This window comes from Oryzias melastigma, linkage group LG10 (genome assembly GCF_002922805.2).
Source record: "Oryzias melastigma strain HK-1 linkage group LG10, ASM292280v2, whole genome shotgun sequence".
Lineage (NCBI taxonomy): Eukaryota > Metazoa > Chordata > Actinopteri > Beloniformes > Adrianichthyidae > Oryzias > Oryzias melastigma.
This window is the reverse complement of record NC_050521.1, coordinates 19,461,174-19,478,773: the sequence shown is the minus strand read 5'-3', so window position 1 is coordinate 19,478,773 and position 17,600 is coordinate 19,461,174. Positions and strand designations below refer to the sequence as shown.

The following is a 17,600-nucleotide window of genomic DNA, read 5'->3' as shown; positions in this document are numbered from 1 at the left end:
GTTATAAAAATAAATCAATTAGCAATTAGTGCTAAAAATTATTAAAAATACTGAAATTTAAGAGAATGTTTAGTCAAAAAAAGACGGTTTAAGTCACTTAAATGTTTAAAAATGTATAGTTTTCATCATTTTTGGGTTTATTTAATCTTATTTCACAATGAAAAATTGCAAAAGCTTCAATCAAAAACAGTAGATTCGTTTTATTTATTATTTTTACATCAAATTAATAATTATTTGTTCATTTAAACTGTCTGGAAATGTATTTTTACCTGTCCTTTATGATGATTTCAGTGTTACTTGCTCACTTCTGCATCCTTTCATCATTTCCTGGTCTTTGAGAGGAGGGGTTGATGATGAGGAGGAGAGAAAAAAAAAGATGTAGATGTGCGCGCGCGCCGCCGCTGCCTCCGCCGCTGCCTCCGCCGCTCGCGCCAGCATCTCATTCAGACGGGATACGGCTGCGCGCCTCTCCGCCAGACGTTTTCGCTCTTGAAACCCGAAGCCCGGCTGCTGTCAGGAGCCTTTATGTCTCACTTTAGTCGCTCCGTCCGTCGCGGTTCGTTTGGGAAATGCCTGCAGGAGCGCGTCCTCGCCGTGTGGACGCCGTGCGCTCCGTGCTGTGGCTCATAGTCGGTCTCCAGTGCGTTTGTGCGTCTGAAGGTGAGTCGCTTCAAATCATTTATCCTCCTTATTAAAAACATTTTTATTTAGTGCCCAAATCAAACTGATGCTTGAATGCAGAACCGTTTTTATATACATATTTGTTGTCTTGTCAATAGGAAATAAGCAGAGCATCTTTGATCACATTGAGAGTTATGAGATCACTTATCCCACATGGCAGCATCCTTTCAGACTCAGGAGGTCTGCCAGCAACGAGGTGAGAGCACACTCCACCCACACTGACCAAAAAAAACAAGCATTTTATTAAAAGTAAATATTAACAAATTCCGTATTATCACATTTCCTGCATCTTTTATTCTTTTTCTCACAGCATCCTGCAGAGATTCAGGTTCTGGTCACGGCTGAGGGTCATAATCTCACCTTACACCTGAAGAAAAATGAGTGAGTCCCCTAAAACGCATCACGATTTTTCATTATGAAATTTAAGAAATTTAAGTGTATGTAAATGTAATAGGATTCAACCTTCTCACGGTGCAACCCCAAAATCCCACTTGTTTGTCTTAAAAATCAGAATCAATCCTTTAAACTGACCTGAGATGTAACTTTTACTATAAAAGTATGTATTTTTAGATAAAAAAAACTAACAGAAAATGTACTTTTTTTTAAGAAAACCAGGCCAACATCAGAACAGATCAGAACACAATAGAAAAATAAAGCGATTGACCCTTTTGACCAGATGTTCGCCGTCACAGAAGGTCAGGGTTCATGCGGGTGAACAAAGGTGACGCTTCAGGACAACAGAAGGTTGACACTCGATCCGTGAGCCCAAGGCTAACAGGAAGTGAGGCTGCACCCACACACCTAACATCCTGCTATCAGATGGGGCCGTTCCTGTCCAGTAACAGAGGAAAGATGGCAGGAAGGGAGCAGAAGATCTGGTCGGCTTTATTAGATGTGAGGACTGGGAGATGGCTCTGGTGACAGCAATTTATCACTTCTGGATCGGAGCCAGCATGCGGGTCGCCTGGAAGCTGCTTGGAGCATAAAGTCCTTTAGCAATGCATGTATTCATTCACTGACATACCATGACTGCACTGTGTCCGACTGTCTGGCCCCTGAGGGATTTGCCCTCCTGCTCTGTCTGCCCAGCAGGTGGCCTTGTGTTAGGTTTCCTCTTGGGGCAATTTGATTTCATCACCAACCGTTCATCAGTGTGATTACAACACAGGGGAGAAGTCACACGATGTCCATCCATGACATTTATGAAATAGTTGAAGAAAATGGGGCTGAGAATGTGCAAACTGACACAGGAAATCATTGCAAATTGTTTTAAGAAAAAAGACAAAGAAACTTTGTGTACTCCTGAGGGCACAAACGTGTTTGGAAACAATTTCGTGCAACTTCCCATATTTCCTGGTGCAGAAAAGGTACACACTAATCATTTAAATTTATCTTTGCAGCAAAAATATGAAAATTAAAAAAGCTTTTTTAAAAGACAGTATTTGGATAAATAACAGTTTTATAGACATTTAAAATAAAACTTTGTGCATAACAACTAACAATACCTCATCTTTCTATTTATTTTCAAATCATTTTCAGTTGTCTTTTAACCATGATTATGCTGTTTGTAGGCAAAATACAAAAAATGTGTTGCTTTTTAGGACATAGTTTCTACTCATTGGCAGTAGTAGATTAGAAATTCACCTCAGAGTTGTGGGTGGGACTATTAGCGCTGAACAACCCCGTCCCCTCTTCCCCTCTCTGTCCACCCAGCGTATGTTCTATGTCATTAATACACTCTTTTTCAACTGCTCCCGATTCACAAGGATCTGAATAAATAAATATTCACAAATTGATTTTTTATGATATCCATACATAGCCTGCAGCTTGGTTTTGTAGATTTTCTCCTGAATTTCCTTTTTCAGCCGGCAAAATTAAAGTTAAAAATGCTTATGAGTCGAAAATTCAATTTTTTTTTTTTTACAAATGTTTATAATGAACATGAACATATTGCCTAAAATCTCAGAGTATGACCTACTGAAGTTCCCAGAGTCTGTGAATTCACTAGGACTAAGGTTATCTCTTTCATCGATTTTAGTTGGTCCTTCATGTTAGCCCCGCCCCCACACACCAGAACTGAAAAAGAAAAAAATAAAAGTGAAAAAACAGTTTGAAACTGATATTTTTAGCTTTTAAACTTAAAAACACAAAACTTGAAGCTACAAATGATTAAATTTTCTTTAGAATTGCAAACGTTTTCTTTTTCTTTCTTTTAGATTAACACCAATATTCCAGCTTGAATTTTTCCCTTTATTTTATTTATGTTTCAAATTTTTAAGTCCCTAATTTGGCTCAATATTCCTCTCTGTAGCTGCAGCTTCCTCCATATTTACATGCTGAGGGAAGAGCAGAGCCTCCCTTAAACTGACAGAATTATCTACCTCACATTTGGGTGCTGTAGCTTTAAACTTTTCCTTTCCTCAAACTTTAAACTATATATTTTTATATATCATATCTATCAAATAATTTTGCCGCTTTTTACCAAATGTAAAAACCCTGTGTTGTTTTTTAAAGACATATTTTCTGCAGAGTGGCAAAAAATAAACAGAAACTTGTCTTTAAATTGTGGATGATGTAGGCGCAGAAGTAACCCTCTACTGATATCCCATCATCCCTTTGTTTACACATCCTGCTAGCTTACAGCCTCTCCCAGAGCTAAGCTAACATTACAAAATGCTTAGTATTTCCATTTTAAGCTTAAATCATTTATATATCATGAGAAAAAAAGCACAAAAAAGCACCATTTTTATGGGAGTGGGTCTTTTAGTTTTAACTTTCTGTAATGTTTGAAAGTTGGAAAGTATTTAGTGAGAGGTTTATCCCCCCACCACCTCTTTTTAGAAGAGAAAGACCTTACACTGGCTCTCTGCGAATCACTCTGAGGGAAAGTTTCTTGTCCCGTTTCCTGGCGACTCCACTCCGTCCCTCGTTGCTCCTTGATCTGTGTCATCTGGACGGTGAGCAGAGGAAGGGCAGAGTAGTGATCTTTACCGCTTTGTTTTATTCTTTTCCATCCCATCTTACGTCACGTAATGGACAATTTTCAAGCAAGTTTCCGAAAGTGCAGCATAAATTTTGTGGGCAAGACTTCTCCTCCTGGCTGGCGTCCATTTCTGCTCACTCTAATCATATTTATCACAGTGCATGTGTGCACTTGGGTTTGCATTCGTATAGATGTGTGTTCTCTTTAGCTTTTATCTTAATGAATGGCTGCAGCACGCACACACACAGGATGATTTGGTTAAGAGCAAGGCCGGAGCCAGAGTGTGACCTGACAGACAGCAGGAAGAGTGATGGAAAAACGGAGGGACACAAGGAGGAAACGGTCCCAGAAGAAGAAGACTGATGGGTAGGGGGAGAGAGGTTGGGGTTAGATGCCACACGGAAAGAAAAGTCAGTCGGGGTCAGTTTGAGATGTATTCTTGACCCTTTTTCTGCTTCCTCCTTGGATTAACTTTCTCTGTTCTGCAGGTTAATGCCCTTCCTGCACATCGTTAGTCATTTGCAGAAACGTTCCCACTATTGTTACTCTCCTCTTTATCCTTTCACCTCATATATCAGAAGTTACCCCTCTAGTAAAAATATACACCCCTCCCTGGGCATGCTTTGGGGTCGGACTTTGATAGTAGGTAGCCACACACAGATAACAAAGGCTTAAAGGACTGACTTGATGGACTGCAGGTCGCTTCTGCCACGCCTGTGTCCAGTTTTCTGCTTAGAAATCCTAATCTAGCTCCATGTTTTCCCACAGCACAATGCTCGCCTCACTTTGGCAATAAAAGCCACTTCATCATTCGCTGCTGAGTGGTATTTTGACTTTGCATCAGCCTTCTCCCTCTTACCCCTCAACTGTGCGCGCTGATGTCATCTGATACTATGAGAGAATGCAACCCAGTGACCCTAATGCATTACACCCCCCGCACTATCTTCCAAGCACATTAGCATTTCTCCCTTCTTTTTTCCTTTTTTTTTCTCCTCCTCCTGATGTTAAACCAAGCCTTTGTCTCTGAGTCTGACAGCCAGACAGCCCAAACAGTATCTGCCGTTTTTCAGCCCCAGCTTTTGTCTGAGCGCTGGACAAAATCCAAACATTGTTGAGCGGCTCTCTGCCATCGCATAGAGATTTCTACTGTCCAGTCTGAAAGCTTTGGAAGCCTTTAGTAGATAGCATTCGGGTAAAAAGGTCGTTGGTGTAATGAAGATGATCGTACAGAGTCTTATGGTACTGAAATAAGGTTCATGACACCACTGAGATTGATAGCAGGGAACTATTTCCTCACATCAGTAGAAGATTTGTGGATCCAATTATCATTAGTTTTAATAATTATAATCTTTTTGATGACATTTATTGATTCCACTATAATAATTTGCTTCTTTGATTTTAAATTTGGAAGAATCTATCATTTCAAAATCCTAAAATAAAGTATTTTTGTTGAAATTTCCCTATAGAAATGCTATAATTTTTGATTTTTTCTAACATTTTCTTTGTTTTTCATGTTCTTCTACCGCGACCCCGAAAGGGAAGAAGCGGTCAAGAAAATGGATGGATGGATGTTCTTCTAGTTTTCCCCTCTCAGTTCCACCTGGTTTAGATTACCAATCACCCACAGCTGTCTTAGTTTGTGTTAATGAGTCTATAAAAGTGTCTGGTTTTTTGTTCTTCAGTATCAGATCATCTACTTTGTCACCTTTTAGGGTCTCCATGGGGTTTTGGCATGTTAATGGCTGAAAGCTGACATTTAATTTATTCAATGTTTAAGTTTCTGCCACCAAGTCTGGTCTCCTTCATGTTTGATCTTTCATCACCACTTCCTGACAAAAATAGAGACCACACAGGCTACGTCTGAATTCCCTCACTATTCCTTAGCGCCTAAAAGACAATATAGTGCAGGACTATCCAGTTTCCATAGATTTTAATGAAATTCTGACTTTTTTTTGTTTATTTTTTTAATGGAAAATTTGACATCACTCATTTTCTGAAGTAAAAGCCTAATAAATATGAACTTTTTTTAAGACTTTGAATCCACTCCGTTCTAATGATGAAAATTTGGATAATTTATTAAAAATTATATATATATTTTCAAATGAAAAATTGTTAAATGCAATGCATTGAGGGTTTAATTCACTAATCTAATGAGAATCGATGCATGCTAGTTTTTAGTAGTGACTTCTAGGGTATTTCCAGGGATCTGGATTTAAGAAATAAATGACAAAATAGCAAACACCCCACATAGTGCACTAAATAGTGAGTCAGCGACTCAATATTAATCTCTCACCCTCCCTCAAAACTGTTCAGTTCTAACTAGAAATCTTTTTTTTAAATTTCTGTTCTGTTAGTTGGATCATTGTTACAGGTAATTGAAACCACCAAAGTTTTAAATGCCAGCATGTCTTTATATTTGTCCTTTAAAAGCTTTGGTTGATGTGACAAGCCCAAACCACCATCCTCTCACTCCCGTGTTTCACTTTTAGCATGTAATGTTAGCTTTGTGGGTTTCTATCCACCACACCCACGTGAGCCACCAACAGTCATATTTGCGAACGGGGTTTTATTTGCTCTGCAGCTGGACAATGTTTAAAAAAAACATTTTGTGATTTATTTTATACTATTTATTTATTTATTTTAGATTTAGTTAAAAGCTGTTATTTCACAAAGCCTAAAATCTCAAAGGTACAAGGAGGAAATACAACTGTATTCTGTATGCTGATGACGTTTATAACTTTTTTGAGTCATACATCCTATAAAACAAAACGGTTGAGTGCATTTGTGTCAAGTCAAGGTGAGGATAACACTTTTGATGATAGTGTGCACTAGTTCACCTCCCAAAACCTGAAATGAAGATGCAGAATGAAACACGGCGGTTTGGAGCACACCCAGTGGTTACACATTTGTGGGTTTATCTTAATACAGTTACAGTTTAAGCTAAACGTCTTTAGCATCTGAGCTTATTGAAATTCTCAAATATAATTTTCAATAATCTGATTTTGTTGGTTAAACTGACACCCTTTTTGAATCAGCATTTACAAGAAAAGACTGTTTTGTTAAATGCTTTGCAGAGGGTATGTTATGTCTGCATGTCTCACTCTGGCAGGTTATTTCACCAGGAACTTTACATAAACTTTTGTCCCCAAGGAACAGGAAATCAGCATAGATTAACCCAGACAGGATGGCCAAATGGCACATGGGAATGTAGACCAAGTCATTGTTTGCTCAGACTCATAGAGGAAGGAGTAGCTTTAAGGAAAAGGGCAGTAAAACTGCAGTTTCTCGCCTGTCTTGCCATCAAAGGCCTGTTAAATCGGCTGAGATAAGATGAAAGCGTGATGGGAATCTTGGAGGAATTAGTGAAGCTGAAAATCAAGAAGGCCAAGGGAGGTTGGAAGGTCAAACGGTCACACGGAGGGGGTTACCCTGTTCGGGATGACATCAGCCAGATAAATTACCAAATCATTTTTAGGTCTACCTCCCCGTCTGAATATCCCCTTAAAAGTTTGCCTTTGCTCTCAGATTTGTGCTTTCACTGAATGAATTAACAGTGATTTATCGCTGCACATGTTTTATCCACCTCAGGGGGCTTCAGTGAAGGAGGAAATTGGAACTCTTCTCAATTTCTATTCATACTTTCACATATTTTGATTTAAAAATTATTTTAATAAAGATTTTTGAGCATGTCTCTGTTTTTAACTGCTTTAATGTTTCTTTTTCTTTTAGAGTTTAAACCTAGCATGAAGTTTTAAACATTTTTGCCTCTCCAAAGTGTATTTTATTTAAAAATATCCTATAAACAGCCTTAAAAGTTCAATTACTAATGGAAAAAGCTTAATAAAAACAACTAGCTAACAAGATTTCAGGTGTAGTTTATTTATTTTTCAGCTGTTTTTGAATAATGATTGGCATTTTTTTTCTTACATCAAAACGTCTTATTTTTAAATTAATATGATATTCATTCACCCTTAGGTGCTACCACAGTGAGGTGGAAATTTAATGAACAGTCGCCTCAGTTGAGTCTGTAGGATGTTGTCTGCTTCAAATCCATGCCTGGAGTTTGTGCACACGGCTGTCTGTGCAGCTGCAGACAGTCAGTGCGAAGGATCAGCTTAAAAACCTTCTGAGGAGTGATGAGAGGAGATTTAAGGAGTAGAGCAAAAGCAAACCAGCTGTGAGACACGGCCGTGTTTATGAATGAAAACAGGAAGAATGGATTGAGACACAGTTGGATGGAGTGGGACAGGAAAATAAGCATCAGTGTTGGTCCGAGTCCAAACACACCCTCTCACAGACAGATAAAGAAGTAAATCCATTTTATAGAAAAAAAAAAAAACGATTGAGTCACATTTATCTGTTTTTTCTTAGTAAACTCATTTGGGGTTGTTATATCGTGAAAGAAACAATGGTAAATAAAAGTTCAACCAGACAAATAGACATTCCAGAGAGATAAACTCTCAGCATGAGGCGGTTTTTGTCTGCAAAAACTATTATTTATGTACATGTGGAGTTCATTGCAGCCTTTACTTTATCTTCTTGTGTTGACTTATCTCTTTCCCTAAATCTTTAAAGTAGTTTGGGGGTTTTGAGTGCTCCTGACAGAATGAATATTTAAAAAGCTGCAGGCTGCTGAAGGGACCCTGTCCTCCTTTATCTTCTCACAATCGTGCAGCTGTTACTCATTATCTGTCGATGTTCGCCTTCATATTTGTGTGTTTTCTGTAGACTATAATTTTCACATTTTTGTATCATTTTACACTCTGTGCTAATTTTCACCAGGCAGCTGTTGGCCCCTGGATATCAGGAGATATGGTACGGACCTGATGGAGCGCGAAAGTCTTCTTTTCTTGCCAACACTGTGAGTCTAAAATGACAGTTTTCAAGTATACAGTGGGCACTGATAATTAATTAAAAAAGACCAAAACAAAGTAAGGATATTGTGTTTAAAAACTTAATTTTTTATGCTTTTGTTTCTCAGCTGTAACCACGTTTATTTATATTTTTAAATGTGTTTTTCTGTTTTCCCGTCACCTTTTAGAGCCATTGTTTATATCACGGTGACGTTTTGGGCATTGAGGAGTCCAATGTTGCCGTTAGCACTTGTTCAGGACTCAGGTGAGAAAAAATGGTGATGTTTTAATCAAGATTTCTTATATTTGTATCAAAAGAGAAAGAAATAAATGATTTATGGACATTTCTTTTCAAAGCAAAAACTAGAGGATGTGCCCTTTTAGCACCAGCGGGTGTTTATTTTCATTCAAATAAAGCATTAACTTTTTTTAAATGAAACTTTAACAAACAATACAACAAAACTAAAAACACAAGGAAATACAAAAAGAAAAAAAAAGATAGATTGATAGATGGATAAATAAATAAAGCAATTAAACCATGAACTAAAGCCTCGTTTTTACTGAGCAGGTATTTTGAGCATTTCCATTATCAAATGAACCCATGAAACAGTTCTGACTCATACCTCTTAAGAGTTCCAATCCATTGTAGGTCCATAGAAAAAGGGAACAGGACGGTTGGGGCAGAGCTTCTGTTGCCAACTGCTGATAGGTAGAAAGTGATGACAGCATTAGAAAGCACCAGTATAGCGCTAAGATGACCTCCATTGTTGTTGCTTTTCTAGTCGTCGCACTACAATGACGCAAGCTAGCAGTCTACACCACGCGTGCACGAGGAAAACAACTGAGTGGAAATTAATTAACTGTTCCGTACCACTCCTAACCAGACCGGACCGCTCAGTGGAAACAAGGCTTAAGTGTTTAATAGCTCATATTTTGCAAAAAAAAAAAAAAGAAAAAAACAAACAAACTTATAATTCTTTTTTTATTTTATAAATTTCAAAACAAACGCATCATTACACATTAATAGTACAGGTAGTGAAACAAAATTTGAAAAACACTACATATGTGAACACAAATGTTAATATTTCTAGAGGGCTCAAACAAATCCTGAATAATATGAGCGATATGAATTTTAATAAATGTAATTTTTTTATATATATATAAATTTGGTAGAACTCACCAAAATAAAAAATAAAAAATGTCTGTATCTTAAAAATAAAATTCAATGTTCTATATTTTTCCAATACTTATTGAGCTTTGGACATTCCCAAAACACATGAGAATGTGTTTTGGCTCCAACATCCACAATTCAGATTTTTGATTATTACAATAATTCATAATATTCTCAGTTAAAAAAAAGCTAGATTTAGCACATCAGGCTTTTAGACCTATAAAAAAAGCCTCCCTGACTTCACATCGCCGAACATCTGAAAAAACCATAAACTAAAAAATAAATTCTGTTCAGAACCTTTTATCAGATGTGGCTCTTTGGTTTCACATTTGGCTCCAGAGCCGGTTCATCGAGTACAGCTCAGAAAAACCCAACAACCTCCGTTTCCTCCTGATGTTGCTCCAGCACAGCTGATTTTCCTTCTGAAGACACTCAGGAGAGGGGAGGTGCATGCTCGCTGCCAGAAACTCTAACCGTATGAGTGCTCATGAGAGCTTATTGCGATGCATCTGGAGGACGAATGAATGAATGCAACCTGCTGCAGATTCCCTGGAGGAATGCAAACAAACCTCGATTTGAAGCCGACATGTTGGATCGGGACTTCTCCAGATGTTTCTCCAGCTGTGTGACCTGCTGCATGTGTTGGTGTACAAATGCTTGTGTTGTTATAATGATAATACAGTATTTTAAAGACCCACTCCCATCATCTTTTGATGTACTGTAAAAGCATTCCTAGAGGTCTTTTAATTATAATTATGCAAATTTTACCCAAAATCAAAAAACTTGTAATTTCTTAAGACATTTATTATAAATTTGCCTGTGAATTAAACCTAATTTTCTTTATATATGTCCTCCATCATGAGGAAGATGCTAACGGAACATGTTAAAAACACCCAAAAAAGACAATCTCACTTTATTGGGTTGTTAAAATGTGAAATTTCAATCACTTTTTAGGAAAAATATCCAACTATATTATCAAAAAAATGTTTTAAAACACATTTATGCACATTGATGAACATGTGTGATTCCTCAGGGGAATGATTTCCATCAACACAAGCCTCAGCTACCTCATAGAGCCTCTTCACGACTCCACGGATGCTCAGGCGCACGCCATCTTCCGAGCCAAGAGTGTCCGCCTGCCCAGAGGAAGCTGCATGCACCTCCATCGCACTAACGAACACAGAGACGCGCTCAGTGACTTCATCTATGGAATGACATCACCATGGAGGAGGAGGAGGAGGAGGGTGAGGACACACATAAGTTAATGTTGGTTCAACTTTAAGACAAAATATTTGACCTGCTCTCTCTCACTTGCAGGAAAAAAGGGAAGTGAGCCAGAATATGAAGTATGTGGAGCTTCTGCTTGTCGCTGACAAAGCTGAGGTTTGGAAAAGCTTTAATTTGTGCATAGAGAAACATATTACCTGTTTGGGAAGAAGGAACCATAAAACTAAAACAGGGATCTTCGACCTTTAATGTGAAAAGCTCCAATTTCCCAGTGGGAGCTGCAAATTCCTACTTCATTGTTTAGAAAAATACACTTTATTTATGTTGATGACCATTACAGCATTCATGTATAAAATGTAGTTTTAAGTAGTTAAAATAGTTGAATTATAACAGTGATATACTTGTCTAAATACATAAATCTGAAATTCTTTCACTTTGTTCTTTTCAAAATAAAATTCACGATGGTAAATAAGATCCTCCTGCAGATTTACTTGTATTAAAAATGCAAGTAAACCAAGTGGCTTCGGAGCCTCAGGTTGCTGCCCCCTGACCTAAAAATAAAAGGTGACAACACCCACAAAGGAAATAAAAGTAGTTGAATGAGACACTGTCATGAAAATATTGCCTCTTCTCTCACGATCAAAAGTTTTACGAATAAAAATATTCAAATATTGATTTGTTTTGTTGGTCAACAAATGTAAAATCTTTGCATTTTCTGTGTTCTAGTTTAGATTGTTTTTTAGATTTAGCTTAAAACCATCTATATTAACAGCAGAAGCCAAATCACACCCTCAAATACTTCTATCAACAGCATTTTTTATTTTATTTTATGTATTTTCTACAATTTTCCTTTGGATAAATCAGATTTAAAATGTTGTAACACAAGAGATTTCAATTAACATGATTAAAAAAAGTGAAGTAAATGACAAACTAGTCTCTTATTAGGAAAGATTGTTAGAAAAATGTAAGTATTTCGTTAAAACATGGTGTAGTTTATAAAGTTTCTGTCCATAAAGGCGTCTGTTTTTCCATTTTCATGACACAGAGCTGAATCTATGTGCTTTCTAAGATGAAGTTGGGACTGTATGTGAGTTCAAACCATTGACCCCTTCATGCCCATTGATGCAAATACGCGTCAAACCTGTTTACTTAAAAGCAAAAACATGAGTGATTTTACTTTGCTGGAAATAAATTCAGGCCTCAAGGGGTTAAAGAGGTGTGTTAAAAAGAGAAATGTGAGTTTGTTGGTGGAAAAAGCAGGTTTACAGAGAGGTAATTGCCGTGTTATGAGAACGTTGCCAGAGGCAGCTAAACATAAACTGATTAAATTCTGTGGCTTGACCTGGAAAATGCTTTTCATAAATCAATGCCTGCAAACCTCAGCAACATCAAAACAACATGTGAAGCTGACAGCATGTAAACAACTTCAAGAGTCTGCTTAGAATAATTCTAAAATATAGTTTCATTAGATGTTTTCCTGATTTTCTTTTTTAAAAGTTGTACAAATTGTGTGGTCAAATGTAAAATATATAATTAGCTATTTCATTCGCATATTTACGTCTAATTTCTTATTTGAAGTGTGTGAAAAATATATGAATCTGTTTTGTATTTATGTTTTAATTTTGTTTTAACAGTTTCAGAAACATGACTATAATCTAGAAAAGACCAAATTGAAGTTACTGGAAGCGGCCAACTTGGTTGACAAGGTAGCAACTCTTCTACTTTTATGCTCACACTCAGGTTGGTTTTTGCTCATCATAACTCAACATATCCTGTCTACCAACAGTTCTACAAATCTCTGAACATCCGGGTGGCATTAATCGGCCTGGAAATATGGACGACCCAGGATAAGATCAATGTGTCCGACAACCCTCACAGCACTTTAGCAGCTTTTTTGTCCTGGAGACGAAAGCAGCTTCAAACTCTCCCCAATGACAACGCTCAGCTTATCACGTAAATATATGAATTTGAATTTCACAAGATGTATTATCTGCGTTATTTATTGCAAGAACTATTATGGCTTCCTTTAATTCTTAGATTAGTGCAAATTAAAGTGGAAAAAGCATCAACAAAGCATGGAACTTTACTTCATACGGACAGAATTAAAGATATTTTTAATAAAATCTGATTTTTAATCAACCTATATGATGAAACAAAAGCAGCAGTTGTTCTAGAATTGAGTTATTACTTTAACTGTGTAGTGTATTAAGGATAGTATTCTTGTTCTGTAACTAAATATAATTTTTAAAGCGCTTTCCACTGATTAAAATGGAAAAATGTTTTAAAATGCGTTCAAAATATATTTAAAATGAAACCAAATACAAAACCAAAAATACAGTTACATCAGATTTAAGTAAACATATCATAAAGATAAATCAATTAAATCAATTAAATCTGGTAAAAGAATACAATATTAAACTTAAAGCTTATTCTGAAATAAAAACACCAATTAACTAAATTATGAGCAGCAACAGAGAATGTGTGTCCATTTTTGCTGAAGGACCCACTCCGATCATCTTTTGATAATTTCAAGAGCATTCCCAGTGGTCTTTTAATTATGATTATGCTGTTTTTTAGCCAATATATACAGTATATATATTTTTCTGGGACATAGTTTCTGCAGAGTGGTAGTAGCACATAAGGAATATGGCTCTGAGTTGTGGGGGGTACCATTGGCGTAGAGTAAGCCTACCCCAACTTCCCAACATCTATCAGTTTATGCTCCCACCGCCAGTGTACAGTCCAACTAACATTACCAATGTAACAAAAATGGCCGCATAGTTTTGAGCCACATTGATCAATTTGTCAACAAGTGGATGCATCAAACTGCATGTTTTTCCTCTGCTCCTGATTCACAAGTTGAATAAAGAAATACTCAGAGGTGTGATTTTAAGCTTAATTTTCTTTATAAATGTCCTCCATCATGAGGAAAAATACCATAAGAAGATGTTAAAAACACAATTTTCATCAGTGTGTCTTTAAAGATAGTAAGGAAGTATTTTTAAAATGATAAGAGATTCATAATTACATGACAAGTATTTGTTTTGAAGCTAAAACGACTAAATCTGATCTCTTTTTTTATATATATATAGGGGAAAGTCATTTCAGGGAACCACCATCGGGCTTTCACCTCTTAAAGTCATGTGTTCTGACTACGAGTCTGGAGGAGTCAACACGGTGAGAGACGAGGGTGCACGCAAGCTATCTTATGAGCTAGACTAAACTAGTTTTTAATAAATAGTTAAGATGTGATTCCAAAAGTTTTTTTTCCTTTTTTTTCATAATATATGCATAAATAATTGATCTTTTCTTTCTAACAGGATCACTCAGATTTAGCAGTTGGTGTCGCCGCCACCATGGCTCACGAAATGGGCCACAACTTTGGCATGACTCACGACATGAAGGGCTGCTGCCAGGCCAAAGCTGAGGACGGAGGCTGCATCATGGCGCCCGCCACTGGGTATGAGACAAGAACTGTAAATATTTAAAAAAATCAATCCAGCAATCGACTGAAAGGAGAGAAATGAGCGGCGTCCGTCTCCACAGGCATCCGTTTCCACGCGTTTTTAACGGCTGTAACCTGAGAGAGCTGAGGAGCTTTCTCAGCTCCGGAGGAGGGAAGTGTCTCTATAACTTGCCGAACACGAAAGCAATGTACGGAGGCCAGCGGTGTGGCAACGGCTACCTGGAGGAAGGAGAGGAATGCGACTGCGGGGAGGAAGAAGTCAGAGACTATCCGTTAAATATCTCCATTTGATGCTTCATAACTTAACACTGTGAACCATGTTTGTGCAGGAATGTAACAGTCCCTGCTGTAACGCCAACAACTGCACTCTGAGAGCTGGAGCCGAGTGCGCCCACGGAGTCTGCTGTCATAACTGTAAGGTACGGGCATCACCATCAGGCTCTTTTTATAGGATGTGGTCAGTCAGAGATGAAGTTTCACACCACAGGAAGAGTAAACTCATGTATTTATTTATATGCTTTGTGGTTTGTGTCTCCTTTGTTGTTTACTTCTCATACAAAATGTTTGATCAACTAGAATAGTTTCTGTTTGTGTGTGAAGTTGAAGAGTCCTGGCGTTCTGTGTCGAGCGTCCTCTGGTTCCTGTGATCTGCCAGAGTTCTGTGATGGAAAGACAGAGTCTTGTCCCGCCGACTTTTACCTGATGGACGGTACATCGTGTGCACACGGCAGGGCGTATTGTTACACGGGCATGTGCCTAACGCTCGATCTGCAGTGTCAGTCCCTCTGGGGTCGAGGTACGTCAACTGGATCTGTGCGTTTGAGATTCTGGGACTCTCTAGAGCAAACCCGTGTTCTCTGGGTTGGTGGGTTGCAATAATTATCCCTCTGCTGAACTTCCTTCTTCACAACATTATTTTAAACCTTTGAAGTGTGTTTGACATTTACGACCCAAATTCTGTAAACTTTGTGGTTTTGAGAAGGGGATTTCTATGATTCTCAGAAGGTTTTTTTTTTATTGTTTTATTTTTACAGTAAGTAAAGACTTACTGTGTCATTACACTTTATACCCCACTAATAAATAAATAGATAGAAAGCATTCTTAAAGATCCACTCCCTTTAAAATGGTATTTTTGTTCATTTTTACATGTTCTTGTTGCATTTATCTGATGATGGAGGACATATATAAAGAAAATTATCTTAAAATTATAATTCTGAGTAGTTCTTTAGTAAAATATTTGGGGTTCAGGAGTGGAAGAAAATGCAGTTTGAAAAAGCGTGTTTTACCAACGTACAACCAACAACAACAAGCCACAAGCTTCCTGATAAACTCAATTTTACAGTATCGGCTTATAGACAAATTGATCCATGTACATCTTTGGTCTCCTGACTTCTGCTCCAAAATAGTTCACCCTTTTGTTCCGCTTGTAATGTTAGGTTGGGGGTTGTGAGGGGCTGTAAGCTAGTGGAAGAGACTGCAAACAAAGGAATTATGGGAAATGGGAGCAGGCTTACAACTCACAGGTGAATTTTGAAAGACTTTCTTCATTTAAAGACCACTGGGAACTATTCTAAAATAGATCAAATGATGATAGGAGAGCGACTTTAAACAAGGTGTTTTGCTGTCAAATAAAAAATACTTTTTCGATTTGTTTAATAGCATTTTATTTGAATTTTGACTAACAATTTTTGAAATTTACATCAAATTTGCCATATAATTAATAAAAAAAAAAAAATAGATGTAGATTTGGATTTTTTTTCATTAACGTTTCCTGAAACAATGATGAAATTGCATTTAAATAAATTATAAATTTGGCTGTTTAGCACTTGTAAGATATAAATATTTAGGTATTAAGTGAATTTTTTTTTGCTATACAATTTTAGAGTTTATTTATAATATAGCTGGTAAATAAGCTCACAAATACACATTTTTGATATTCTTAAAGGAACATTTTTTAATAATGTGTTGATCCATATTAAGTTTCTTTTAAATCTGTTAAAAGCCACCTTTATTGATCTATTTAAACATTGCAAGTTTTTATTGTTACTGTATATTTGTGTTGAGCCTTTACTGAATTTTTTCCGTCTAGCTTTAGCCTCATAAAATCATAAGGTTGTCAGAGGATAAAGACCATGCAGCAGCTATGTCAGTATTAAATGGATTTCCTCTGCTCCACCTTTAGATGGCCGTCCAGCTCCAGACAAGTGTTTCACAGAAGTTAATAAAGCCGGTGACATGTATGGGAACTGTGGCAAAGATCTGTTTGGGAAATATAGAAGCTGCACTGACAGGTAACAAAAAAAACAAAAATATATATATAATTTTTACATTCTGAAAGATTTCTTCTTCATTTTGAGCGTTTGTGTGTTTTCCAAATCCGCCAGGGATGCAAAATGTGGCAAAATCCAGTGTTCAACTTCAGCTAGCAAGCCCAAAGGGAACAACGCTGTGATCATTGAAACCTCAGTCAGCGACGGCAGAAAGAAGATCCAATGTAAAGGAACCCATGTGTACAAGCTCTCCCACGGAGACGAGGAGCCACAGAGTGACACTCTGGACCCGGGCCTGGTCATGACAGGGACCAAGTGTGGAGACAACTCGGTTAGCTCTAACAAATGTTTCAAAGACTATAATATTTCACTATTTTCTTACATGTCTTCATTTTTTTTTTTTTACAGATTTGTTTCCACGGAGAGTGTCGCAATAATTCCTTCCTTAAAGCTGATGAGTGTAACTCAAAGTGCCACGGGCATGGGGTAAGATATCCCAGCATTAACTATTTAAAAAAATGTAAAGATTATGTGTTAATTTTCTGCAAAAACTGAGTTTTAAGAAGGTGAAAGGAGCATTGTTTTAAGAGAAAATGTTCTATTTTCTGTCTTGCAAGAAAAATAAGAATCTTAGTTTAAAAAAAATATGTCTTAGTGACTGCAATTTGTTCTTAATATAGGGTGGAAAGTCATTTTTTCTACTCAATTTGCAGATTTTGTTTTGCTTATTTAAAGAAAATCTGCCATTGGTGTTGGTATTTTAGAATGTTTTTGCAGTGTGCAACAAATGCTTCACTTACAATTGCAGTTATGGAAAAGGACTTTAATTAATAAATATTTATCTTAAATTAAATCATATTGATTTAAAAATTCTTCAGTAAAAATTAGCTATAAGCTTGTAAGATATTAAAAATGTATTGTTCTACAAGTGAAATATAGGAAAAAGAAA

At 37.0% G+C, this 17,600-nt stretch overlaps 1 protein-coding gene across 4 annotated transcripts in view; it reads left to right on the top strand.

Moving 5' to 3' along the window:
- The first annotated feature begins 402 nt into the window (after positions 1-402).
- The window catches only part of adam19b (ADAM metallopeptidase domain 19b), a 20,375-nt gene continuing 3,177 nt past the window's right edge, over positions 403-17,600 (top strand). Inside the window, exons 1-17 of one of the 4 annotated variants that reach the window (XM_024284054.2) lie at positions 404-660; positions 780-877; positions 992-1,062; positions 8,447-8,525; positions 8,706-8,782; positions 10,722-10,932; positions 11,006-11,071; positions 12,550-12,621; positions 12,702-12,868; positions 14,008-14,092; positions 14,236-14,375; positions 14,462-14,639; positions 14,711-14,800; positions 14,958-15,177; positions 16,564-16,672; positions 16,766-16,982; positions 17,060-17,137. In XM_024284054.2, the coding sequence (XP_024139822.1) occupies positions 570-660; positions 780-877; positions 992-1,062; positions 8,447-8,525; positions 8,706-8,782; positions 10,722-10,932; positions 11,006-11,071; positions 12,550-12,621; positions 12,702-12,868; positions 14,008-14,092; positions 14,236-14,375; positions 14,462-14,639; positions 14,711-14,800; positions 14,958-15,177; positions 16,564-16,672; positions 16,766-16,982; positions 17,060-17,137 (2,049 nt within the window). In that variant the 5' untranslated portion in view covers positions 404-569. Of the gene's footprint in view, positions 661-779; positions 878-991; positions 1,063-8,446; positions 8,526-8,705; positions 8,783-10,721; positions 10,933-11,005; positions 11,072-12,549; positions 12,622-12,701; positions 12,869-14,007; positions 14,093-14,235; positions 14,376-14,461; positions 14,640-14,710; positions 14,801-14,957; positions 15,178-16,563; positions 16,673-16,765; positions 17,138-17,600 lie in introns of all 4 variants that reach the window. The other 3 variants (XM_024284055.2, XM_036213999.1, XM_036214000.1) reach the window with 3 other exon arrangements.